General features: G+C 45.0%; 1 protein-coding gene across 1 annotated transcript in view; it reads left to right on the top strand.

Annotated features, from left to right (window-relative positions):
- The window catches only part of LOC115316443, a 31,311-nt gene extending 18,563 nt beyond the window's left edge, over positions 1–12,748 (top strand). The window contains exons 3-5 of the mRNA XM_029975814.3: positions 4,669–4,746; positions 7,181–7,222; positions 12,526–12,748. Coding sequence (XP_029831674.2) covers positions 4,669–4,746; positions 7,181–7,222; positions 12,526–12,624 — 219 coding nt within the window. The 3' untranslated portion in view covers positions 12,625–12,748. The remainder of the gene's footprint in view (positions 1–4,668; positions 4,747–7,180; positions 7,223–12,525) is intronic.
- Positions 12,749–12,986: the final 238 nt, after the last annotated feature.

Below are 12,986 nucleotides of genomic sequence, written 5' to 3'. Positions count from 1 at the left end.
AATACATGCAAATATGTATCGAAATACAAATACGAAATACTTCGTCAAAAATGTATTTAATTACAAATCTAATTACATTTTCAAAAAAGCATTTAAATACAAGTTACAAATACAACCAAATGTATTTGGTCTCCTCCAAATACTTTTCTAAATACATTCCTCAAAATTTGCGTCGGCAACTTCAGGGCACCTGCAACGGGTTTCTGGGTATCTCATTTTAATTTTGCATCGCACACTCGGGAGTTAGTGTGCGAGGCTCTTGTAACGTAATAGAAATATAATCACACAAAAAAAATGTAATCAGCTTGGACGTAATAGGTGGAAAAAATACAGAGCTTCAAGCAGCTTTTTTTGTCGATTACAGATTGGTATAGACCAACAAAGAACCGAGACGCCCAAGACGTGCAGCACTAGCTAGAGAATGTTTTATTGTTGCAACTCGCACCAGTTACGAAAATCTGGACGACCCGCGCATTTAGAATGTTCCAGGCAAAAATATGGATGGAAATCAGGCTGGAAAGCATCACAAGTTGTCACAGGCACTTATTTAGCCAGCCTGCCTGTGAACGTCGATTTCGTCACTATTCTTGCCCTGGACTAGCACCGTAATCACAAAGTCACTAAACGCTTGTGCTTGATTGAGAGACACTGCATTCGGTGCGGAACGTAGTTTTCTTCCTGCTCTGGACAGTGCCTTTAAGATAAAGCCGGAGGAGAAAAAGAAAAAAGCCATATGGCCGAATAAAGGATGGAGACTATATCTTGCAACCACAGGCATAAAAACAAGATGTATTTTCGCCCACAAAATTGTATTCAATTACAATTGTATTTGAAATACCTACGTTTTAGTATTTAAATGCACACGTCAAATACATTACCCAATTTGTAATTAAATACAAAGGCAAAATACACAAAGTATTTGAAATACGTTATTTCAAATACTTTAATTATTTGAAATACTGTCCATCCCTGGCTGGAAATAATCCTACCAATGTTATAAGCGACTATTTTTCATAGACAGAGTTTTTTATCATAAATGCTGCAAAAACTTTAGTTATATACACATCGGAAATGTTCCAGGGCAGCCTGGTACACGAAGTAAGTCTGTCCGTGTGTTATCTCGTCGTAAGCTGTTACAAGCGGGCACAATGCCCTTTTATTACTCGAAACCAAATGTGCAGACCGCTTGTGCTTGCATTTATGTCCTGCTGTGGGGTTATGCATGAACGGTCGGTTGGACGGGTACATTTTTGGAAGAGGGTATTAGTTATATCTCGTAAGGAATTCCATGACATGAACTAACCTAAATATACGGCATGAATTTACTCGGCATTGTATGTGAAAAAAGCACCATAAAATGGAACGTGCGGGAAGTGAGAGATCTGTGGGATTCGCGGTACGTGACTCTTTAATGCACTATAGGGAGTATTCACTGGTGGCCATATCCGTGTGCGTGACTGCTGAGCGCGTGCTGACGGCGAGCTTCCAGAGTTCTCCCACGCGCATTCCGCACCGTCAGGATTGCCGGTCTTAGCAGCTTATTAATGTGAGCTCGCTCTGAGCATGCGCTTCAAAAGAGCACCCGCAAATATGGCGTCCTGTTAATACTCCATATATACAATATTTTACAATACATACATTACATGTGCGGAATCCATGAACGGTTGCTGCGGTCACCGAAAGCTGGTATGTCATGCCGGTCGTTCAGTCTCTCGAGCTCCTTGGCTGGTCCCCCCTTCACGCGCTTATCTTTCATCTCTTCTATGCGCACCGTGCAAATGAGTCACTATAGATCTCTAGCTACGCAGACATTAATACATGTCAGATATATTACTCTACTTCGTTTCACCTTACGTCCAGGCGCAGCCGACACTACTAGCTGACGCGACCAATCAGGCAGTGCCAAAAGCGCACCATCATGGTGTTCGTCGTGTTTCTGTACGTGTTCTATCTTCGCTGAACTAACCATAAACAAAATTGACCGCATCTCCACGTGGTGAATGATGTTGATTGGGGCGAAGCTCTGGTGATGCTTGTCTGCGTAGACGCTGAGCCGCAGCATGCCGAGCCTTTCGTTCGTTTCCATCCATGTCAGAAAGAGAAAGTGTGGTATGGAACGTGGTTATATACGCATTTGAGCATTCGACCGCAGCACCCTCTCGTCTATAAACATTGAGCCAATGCATGCAAAGTTTAAAGCGATTATATAAGCATTTGACCGCAGCGCCCTCTCCTGTATAGACGTTCAGCGGCTACATGCAACGTTTCATCCATGACATCCCCAGCTCTTAAGTTACTACCACATCTCAGAGCTCCCTATTCGTCCCGCAGTCGTGGCCGAGTGGTGAAGGCGATGGACTAGAAATCCATTGGGGTCTCCCCGCACAGGTTCGAATCCTCTCGACTGCGCAAACATTTTTTTTTCAGAATTTTTTATTTTGCTTTACACGAGCACGTGAGCACGTGCTCACGTGCTCGTGAGCTCACGAGCACGAGCACCATCAAGATCGATGTGAGCACGGACGCCGGACGGACAAGGCTAGACCCTAAATAGCTTCGCCCCTAAAAGGCCCAGTGACTTGCGTTTTTGACGCCGCTTGGTTGTTCCATCACCTCAAACCGTCGGTTTTGTCTGGACTTCAGCCGAAACTAAGTATGGACTGGGATTTTTAAGGTGATTCGCCATGTACCCCAGTGAGCTCGGTTATCTCCTTGCCACAGATAATTTGACCTGTCATCAAACTGCTCCCAGCCAAGATATCAGATGTTTGCACCGACAAGTTGTAGCCATAAAGGACGAACCTTAAAATTGAGTCGACAGAGGAGAGGATACAGCAATGCGAGCTTAGAGTCTTAGACCACGCTCATACATATAGATTGGTATCTACGTAACCGACATCTCAAATCCTTTTATCACAACGATAATAATGAAACATTAGAAGTAGCCTGCCCGTGAATGTTCCCTTTTCACTCACATAAGTCGGCGACTGAGCGGAAAGCAGTGCTCTCGCAGTCATATCCACAATCGCCTTCTGTGCGCGGTCATCTTTATCTACTGGACGGACGAACCCTTTTTGAGCGTATGCAGCAGTATTCATCTACTGAATATAATACTGCGAGCATGCGTCCATAGTCCAGTGACTCTGTACTTTTCGCCTGTGATAAGTGCTGAAGAGGTGTACAAACCAATTTTAATCCGCAATAAACTGATCTCACTAATCGTTTGGCGCAGGCACGTAGCCAGAGAGTGGGGGGGGGGGGGGGGGGGGGCGGGGGGGGGGGAACTGGGGCCCGCCCTTTCCCCCCCCGAAATCTTCCATTCTGCTGGGACCTCCGCTCCCCCTCCCCCTCATAGAGCATTTTCTCATGGGTGCCCTTCCCACCTCCCCCCAAAACAAAATCCTGGCTACGTGCCTGGTACGGCGCATGTGTTGCGCTGCTATAACAAGTTCACAGAAGGCAGACGGCAGTGCACGAGAGGTCACGTGCCATCTCGTGCTCCACACGCGCAGAGCTCCAGTGAGGTACCCGCACGTGCAGAAAAACTCAAATTACATCATGCTTCGCGGCAGCGATGGGGTAGTCAAACTGGCTCGTGACATCGGTCTGTTCTTCGTGTGGACGCCGCACAAGAGTCGTTCATTGGCACCGGAAAAAAAGCAATGAGGACGGTGATCTCTGCACGGCGTTCCAGATGTGGTTCCCAGAAATATCCACACCACGTAATTAGGGTTTTAAGTAGCAGTATTTGGTTGGAGCACTTGCTAGGTTTTGGTTGCCGTGAGCAGGTTTAGGCTTCCACACAAATGCAGAAATCAAAACCATTCTATTACACATAAAGGAAAATCAAATTATGACAAAGCAGTATGAAGATGCCTCCAGAACGTGCTTATCGAATATATTGTTGTGTTATCCAAGAATAATTTACTTCGAAGTTACTATGTTGTAACTGGTCATGTTCATGTTCATAAAAAAAGTTTTCAGCTATTTTTATTTTTTAAGTTTTGTGCCTGAGCACGGAGCTATAGACGGCGATTATGTACTGTTTTTCGTTGTTTTTTTGTTTTTTTTTTTGTTCCTGGAAAGGGTGAACATTAAGTGTTTCTGCGTTTGCATCATACTTCAAACATCCGGTAAATTAGGCCTGAAATAATGGCGCATACACGTAGCAGGATGAAAGTTTTATCAGAGTTGCATTTAAGTGGTCAATTTAGCACTGTGAAATTTAAAGGCATTTTTCCATTCCTAGGGAACTTAAAGCGAAATCGCCGAAATCTAGAATGCAGCGGCCGAACGCTGACGCGAAAAAAGAGTCGAGCCGAGAGTCTGGTTTGGTGCTTATATATTTTGAAGTAGTGCCACAGATATGCAGATAAACCTAACGATAAAAGATAAGCAGACCACTTTTGACATCGAGTCGGCGGGATCTTTTCAAGAACGCCTTTGCCTTTATTTCAGTTTAAGTTTTCAACTCGCGACAGATATTTAATTTTAGGCGAATGTTAAATTACATTGACCATCGAACCTTTCATTAAAAAATAAAATTAACATATTTGAGGTAATTCATTTATTGATCGTGAAGATTATCTTTCCATATAATATCCGCCAAGCCTGATAATATTACCCGTACCACCATTACCTGATATAATACTGAATAATTTTCAACAGATCGCAAAGAAGTGGAAGGATCACATGACATCGCAAAGTAAAGACGAATCTGGCCTATTGCAGGAAATCTGCGAAGCAGTAAGTACGATATATTTGTCCCTTCTTGTATGAGGCATTCATTCATTTAATCTTTTCTCTCTTTTTTTTTATGCCACAAAAGTTAGAGGAGAAGGTATCACCCCAAGACGCGAAATTTTATATTTTCGATGAGTTGAAGGGTAGCAAAGTTTGAGAAACACTGGCATAAACCATATAAAAATACTAAAAACCTTTAATTGTGCATTTTACGCCAAAGGACGTGGTCGAAGTCGAAACGTTTTATAACCTTTTGTTTAGGGTAAACTAAAGGAGCCAATATTTTTAATGCACCGGGGTAAAACAGAGTTATGGGCATCAACTGTATTATCAAAAAAGTTACTTTAAAAGAACGTACACATTTAATAAAGTATATTTTATAAAGTTTGATTATACACCCGTCCCGCGTCGAAGACAACCAGGTAAGACCCCAGATGAGTGAAACATATTTTTCGCTGAGGGTTGAGCCGCATATACATTAGGGTTCCCTGGAGTGCCAACGCCTGCGATTTTGTAGATATCCTATGTCATATTCCCTTTTTTCGGGGCCTTTTGAGCTCTTGGTGAAAAAGTTCCTCACTGCCACAACTAGCCCCAGTGTTTGCCGTGGTTTTGACTGGAGCGCTCATACGACCACTCCGTTTTCACCTTTTGTCGTCGACAATTCTTTGCTTTCAAAGCAGAAGTTTCAATGGAGAGAAAAAAAAATCGTGATCTCTGTGCCGCACATTCGCGGCGCCGTCACAACCGGGGAAAATTCGTCTTGCAAATCTGTGAAAACTGTAGTCACCAAATCAGCCACACTCCTACAAAACGCAATTTCTTCCCGACAATGTGATCGTGTATATGATCACATCGTATATTGGAGTGCTTTTATTCCCCTGGCCATGTTTGCAAAAATTAAGTAAATCAAAATAGAATACTGAAAATTCCACACAAGAACGCTAAAGTGCGTTCACACTTGCGACTCGCAGCGGTTGTACAACCAAATAGCGACATGCGACAAGCGACCACCGACGTTCAGACTGTAAGCGATCGGCAAGTCGCTTCTCAGACATTCTTGGGAGCCTCCGTCGATTCCGACCGTCATGCTACGTCAAGTTTGCGTTTCGCTGCTTTCCCTTTGTAGCACTTCTACATATGCGTCGTTTTCGCCACATGAGAAAGCCTCGTTATATTGACCTTTAACTTCAGAACTGTACAATGAGAGCACTGTAGCTACACAGACAGGCACTCTTTCGAGCTTTTGCGGTGCAGTACGTTGACCTGCCAAGCCAAATGTGGCGCCGAATTGCAGCCAAGCCGAGTTATTTTCTAATCGCTCAATCTAAATTCGGTATACTGCTTTTTATTTTAAGAAAATGGGTACTCTTTAATAGCGCTGCTCAGAACTGCCGCAGAAACCTCCATGACTGTACCTATGGCCGCTACCGCGAACCGAGGCGAACATGCATTCCCATTCTCGCCGAAAAGCTGACTGTAAACAAATGCGTTAGCAACACGTCACTTTCGAGGGGCTGCTGGTTGGCTCAGCCGCACGGAGACTTTGCGTCCGGTCTGACAAATCGGTCTGGAAGCGACTGCCCCAAACTGGTCGCCTTTGCCATCGCGGCTGTCGCTTTTGCGACGAAAAGCTGTCACGCAACCGTTAAAACTTGCAAATAATTTGTTTTTAGCATTACATTTTTTCTTTACTGCAGGCGTAGGTACTTGGCACTGCGGCTTATAGGCCACAGAATCAAAATCTGTGATTCCCATGGAATATGCGATTTTAGCCTTTTCGCTCCGCGCGGCAATCACTCTGGGAAAGAGAGGCAGTGGAATCAATGAGCCACAGTGTCCATACACGTAACTGAGTCATGTTTGCAACGTCGTTATACAATAAGCTAAATTGCACTAATATTGTCAACGTCCGACGTGACCGTGGCAGACTTTGGGCGGCCCGCTTTGATAGGGCGTGATGTTTATTCTAAATGACGCCTAACGTTATATCGCAGAAGTAGATCACAATATGGCTTACAGCTACCCTGAAAAAACGTAATAAATGTATGGCCATAACGATGATTTAGTACGCATCTTAAACAATTGTCAATTATGCGTGGCCATTTCACAAAAAAAGTTATGCTAGAATGCATGATCGCAAAAATTCAAATATATAACTTATGTCCTTAAGATATTTTTCGCCTCATTCAACGGCGCTAAGAAAGTTTGAGCTACGGTACAGAAGATTTTCATAAAACATACATAGGTTTTGCACTGCGAACAGTATTTATGGGTTGTGCATTTCTAGAAATTGCCCTGATTTCGATGAATGTCAATCACTCAAGTTGTGTTTTCTTATGAAGACACAAGTCTTATTGTTGTACGTGACCTCGCAATTAATGTCAGATATAATTTCGTCATGTTATAACCTTCATTCCATTGGCTGTCGTTTCAGAAAGAAAAGAATGAAGACCCGGATTTCATGAAGAATTATTCGGTAGGTTTACAGACGTCATCGGAACATTGAGCACAGTACAAAGTGATAGTTAAAAAAAATTACCACATGCTTTTAGTGCCAAATACCTGCCTCATTTCTAAACTAACTCTAGTTAATACCATTCGTCGCAAAATAAGAAAACGTAGAGCTTATGCACGCCTTAAGGACACCACAAGAGTCTTTCCCTTTGAGGTCGGGCACTGCATGCATGGCAGGATTGCCAAGGTAACAGTAAGCACAAAATTTACTTTCCCTTAGTCTATAAAAGACACATTGAAAACACTGCACCCAACCACCTGATGCGGACTTGGGCTACGTGCAGTCACGAATTGTTAGTTTTTCTACTTTGCTTTGTAGATTGCGTTTCATTAAATGTAATTTAGTTGTTCCTCGAACTCCTCACTTCGTGTTCTTCCCCCTGGTTGGGTACGCAGAAACAGATAAAGGCGTACACCCTAAAAACAATTACAGAAAGACCCTTTGGTGGATTCTTAAGGAATGCGCTATCATGACCCTTGGATACGCCACACACGCCCTCCTTTGGGAAACGTTAACCCTGACCTTTTCACTTTTCTCTTTGCTTTCTCTTTTGCCTCCTCTATTTTTGCTTCCTCTTTTTAGCCTCGTTAAGGGATCAGTGTTAGCGTTTCCCACAAAGGGACATGTGTGGCGTTTTCCAAGGGTCATGCTAACGAATTCCCTATAAATGCACCAATAGATCTTACTGTAATTTATTTTTCACCCGTTCTCTATACTCTGTCTGTCATAGTACGTCGACGCCCTTTGACACGGTCATCCATAACACTCATGAAAAAAAAAACCATCCATACCACTCGTGGAAGGAACCGCATACCCATATTACTCTTAAAAAAAATTGCATCCATTGTTTTCACTACGCACAGACATCACAGTCCACGTACCGCTACTACGAAAACCCAGCGAAAAACAACCGGCGACGGCAGAGCGGTAACTGAGCACGGCCGCATTTCACCGCGCCGCAGTGCAACACCTTCTAGATAACAAAGCAGTAGTGCTGAATGAGATAGCGACATCAGAGAAGGCCAACGCTGATCACAGATTGGACACGACGATTGCGTCAACTTTCGGCTCTAACTTGACTCGAAGCCGAGTGCTGATGCAGCACTTGTTTCCAATATGTGTCCAGCGTTGGCCTTCTCTGATTACGCCATCTCACTCAAAACTACGGCTTTGCTATCCAGGAGGTGCTGCGCGGCGCCTCCGCCTCTCTGGCTGCGCGCCAGGTGTGCGCGTGACTTTGCCGATAACGAAGGGGCTCGTTTTGACGAAAACCCGGCGGTGTCTGTCAGTTTGTCAACGCCGTGAAGAGAGGGAGAAATTGCGTACTGACGTCAGTGCTTCGGGAGCGTCTGTCGCGTCACCCTCTACCCCTCCTTCTCCCTCTCTTCCCGGCGCTCACAAACGAAAGACACCACCGGGTTTTCGTCAAAACGAGCGTTCTATGCTAACGCGTTAAAGATAAAAATATTCGTGAGTTTACTTTCTAGTAGAACACTTCTTCACTCAGTCAGAGATTTAAAAAAGAGCCCTGCAAACGACTAGTTCTAAGACACTTTTCAGCCTAAAATGCAGTCAACTCACTGCAATCTGAGCATGTGAAACTACACCGTATATGTTCAATATTAGGAACTTTTAGCAAACCGCTGCAGCGTTCCGAGCACCGCACTACCGGAGCCTTTGAAGTTTGAAGCATGTTTTTAAGCGCGCGCCCGGGGGATACCGTGGCCGCGTTGCACGGGCTTAAAAGCATACTTCAGAGGCTCCGGTAGTGCGGTATTTGGAACGCGGCATCGGTTTGCTAAAGGTCCCCATTGTCACAAATGACAATTGATGAGGGGACGAATGACTGAAGAAAACAAAATGTTTAGACAGGTCATGAAAAGATGATTCTACTTTCACTAGATAATACATAGAATCACTCCCTGACGTTAATAGCAATAAACTGGCCTTAGCTTTGATTTCCAGGCAATGGCAGTCCCCCAAAACATTCGAGAAATATTAGCTTCGTTTATCATATAAACTCGGAGCCAAAACAAGCGGTCGCGTGGCCTTGTGCCTATCCTATCGCCGCCAACTTTATTCATACCCACGCTCTCGGGTTGGCTAAGTAGAAAACGCGTGCTGAACTTCAGACATTGTTAGAGTTGGGCTATTCTCATCACCGCAGTGAGTGGACAAGAGTCCCTACTCGAGTGTTCGCCGAGGCATTGATTCTTACGAGCCGAAGTTGCGGGCTCACGCAGTTCTCGTGTCCAACCCACAAGCCACGTTCGACTGTCGTCAGACGGGTGGTTTCGATCCCAGGATTACGCCTTCAAGCTTTTCGAAGGCAAGACTGAAAGAAATAGTCCCATTTTACCCTCACAATTTCACCGCAACAAAGAAGCTTTTAAATCAATGTCGGTCTGTGTGAGCATAGTTGGGCCAGACTAGGACCAGCACCTCTGCAAAGTCATGAAGGTTCCCTAGTGTAGCAGGCGTCAATGGCGGCGTAACAGCAGGATCGAGCACTGGGGCGAGATTGACTCCGGCTCGCCACGCGGAGCCCCTTTTGTACACGCGTGGGTTTCTGGAACAATCGGCGTAGAAGGTTCGGCGCGCAGAACATGCGCACCTCAGACAAGAAACAGGGTTCATTGTTGAAAAAACCCCGAGACTGCGGGTAAACGACACAACACTAAAAAGTCTGTAACACAGCCGAAATCTTTAATTTCCGAAACCTGGTTATATAGGCAGTTCGATACAAAAAAGAAAAGGGAGAACCCCAAAGAATGCCTCTTTCCACAAACGTATCCTCTGACTAAACAACAAAGACAACGGACTCTGCGTCACGCACTTCTCTTATCTTTGACCTCTCGCTTCCCGACCACAAAACACACTGGTAACCCCAAGCCCAGTAATACACATACAAAATTAAAGAACGACCCATCGTCCCTTCTACCCGGATACCTACAGACATAAACCTTGAAGGTCAAAACTTTTCACAGCCTAAGAAAACGCCCAAGTTCGCTCTCCAACCCAAACCGCAGCTTATTAACTGCGTTCCCGTGACCTAATATCGTTAATGATTCCTTTATAAACCGCTTATGGTCATCTTTTTTCCCGGAACTCTACTGAAGTTAAATCCCACAACGGTACACAGTTCCTACATTTGATCAGATGTTTTGACACTTCGGAGTACGGGTCTTTTTTTCTTTTTTTTTTGTACAACGTTTGTGTGCCGTCAACCGCTCATTTATACACCGCTTAGTTTGTCCAATATAACAAAGGCAACAATCAAAGAGTATCTTGTAAATGACACCCGACGCACATTCCACATCATGTGTTTTATCGCACAACCTGAAACATTCAAGGCAGAAGGGGTCAAACGGCTCAATCTATAATCTGTAAAAAAGGCAGTGCCAACATTAAACCTGCTGGATAACGCTTTGATGTTGTGAGAAATTCTATGAAAATATGGAAGGACTGCCCGCTTTGAAGGACTAGTATTTTTCTGAATTGACTTCTTTGGAGATATCATATACACCAACTGCCTTAAAATATGTTCCTGGAGATATCCAGCAACCTCGAAACGTTCTGTCAGAAGACGAAGAGAAGAGCCAATAAAATGTGAGCATGACTTCTGAACTGTTGAATTGACGAGATTCCGAAATATTCCCAGTTATTCTCTCCTCTTTTCGGTCCGCTTATAGCCCAAGCAGACCGGCGCTCGTCCTGGAATTACGATGAGAGCCTTGAAGCCCTGGAAGCGTAGCTGGTGGGGCGATCCCGTCTGGTGTGACGCCGCTCCTAAGCGTCATGCGTACGATGCGCGTGATCGACTCGATTCCTTCGAGTCCGTCGACTCGTCACTTCTCTATGCTGACCTCGATGACCTTGCTGAAGGGCTCCAAACTTTTCCGAACAGCGTCGTCCGGCACGTGGAATGGCGCCCAATGGACACGGAGACGTATCTCGGAGCAGCTCGGGTCAATGACGGTGCACCGCAAGTTCTCGACCTTGCGCTACTTGGTCTCGGCGAGGCGCTGCTTCGTGTCCGGCGTCCGCAGCGTTGCCATCCACACATGGTTTATTTGGAAAGCTCCGAATGAAACTATCTGGTTCAAAACATCGCACCTTTTCAGCTCCGTCCTGAAGTCCTTGATCTGAGAGGCATGCGCCTTCAAGTTGCCATGCAAAAGAACAGAGTTCGAAACCGTCGTCCCGTTTGGGATCGGCAGTAGCACCCCCTTACCGCTCAATCACACTCGAAGCGGATCCGCGTTCGCAAAGCGGTTGCGAACGCCGGTTGTATAAAAACCCAGTACAATTTCACGCGCACTTGATGTCATCGAGTGCGCGTGAAATTGTACTGGATCTTTATACAACCGGCGTTCGCAACCGCTTTGCGAACGCGGTTCCGCTTCCAGTGTGAATGAGCGGTTATGCTCGTCGGCAGCAGCCGCGCCATCAACAAAGGAACTACGGCCGGTAAATGCTGCTACCCCATCAGAGTCTTCCTGCGACCGTCTCGTGCGAGTGCAGAAGCAGAATCCCTCGGTATATGGGCGCGCTTGCTCGAAGACGCTCGTGGCGATATGAAATAATGTGGACTGGATTTATACGGCGAGCGAGGGTTCCAAAATGCGTCTTTGGCGCATCGTAATGCAAGCAGCAGTATGCAGATCGAAGGACAACATAGAAAAGGTGCGAGGAACGCCTGATGACGAGGCCGTTGAACGCCTCGCCATCGCCATCGTCATCGGTAGAGGTCGGAGGGAAACAAAAGCACGTGGGCGCATTTGGGGAGCAAACAAACGCCCGCGCAAGGAGAGAACGAACTTGCATGCCGTATGAGTTGAAACGTTCATTTGTGGCTCGAAATTCACTCAGCTCAGGTTTAAACCTTTGAAACTCTTATAGCCCACGCGAAAAATGCCGAGTTTCTTGTGGAGGCATGCGCGGCGTCTGGTATTTAGGTGAAGAAAGCTACTGCGCTTGCTTAGAAAACGTTTCACAGCACAGCACAAAAAAAAAAAAAGTTATTGTAATGCATCATGGAGTGAGTGGCTCAACGAATGATCTCCGGGAGAGTGTACTCACGGGAATGTTTTAGCATGCACTGGCTTTGATTAATAATCAATTTGAGCGAATAGCCTTACGCGTTTCGTTCTTTTTGTTTGCGCCAAATTTTACAAATTCAGTTCAAGACATCACACTGCTCCATGTTAGAATTTCTTATTAAAAGTGCAAGCATCATAATAAGTGGCGTTGCTCTTTTCCAGCCGGATGACAAAGGAATGGTCAATGACACCTCAGTATTGTGCAGGATAAGGCACACGACACCATCTGAATGCCAAGTGCTGCAATTGGTCGACACATGATCTAGAGGAAGAACGAGCTAAGGCATTCGATTGTTCAATTTCACAATTTCCAGTCTTCTAAATAGAGTGGGATGATTCGATATGAATATTTGAGTTCCGGCAAATAAACTATTTCCTATACGTATCGTTTTAATTATGTATATTGTACATTTAACGATCACTGAGTTATTTGTGTTCGTGTTTTGTGCACGCGTTTTTGACGTTGTTTTCTCCCCTTTACAATCATTGTGGAGGGAATTAGGTTTTATAATTTAGTATAACACACCACTATGTAAAATATTTTTTCCCCTCTTTAGGGTCAGAAAAGGGAGGGCCTCGACTCTTGTGGCGCAATAAATTGCGCCACAAGAGTCGAGGCGTGT

This window comes from Ixodes scapularis, unplaced genomic scaffold, assembly GCF_016920785.2.
Source record: "Ixodes scapularis isolate PalLabHiFi unplaced genomic scaffold, ASM1692078v2 PGA_scaffold3__209_contigs__length_174095766, whole genome shotgun sequence".
Lineage (NCBI taxonomy): Eukaryota > Metazoa > Arthropoda > Arachnida > Ixodida > Ixodidae > Ixodes > Ixodes scapularis.
The sequence above is the reverse complement of the archived record's forward strand: the minus strand, read 5'-3'. Positions and strand labels throughout refer to the sequence as shown.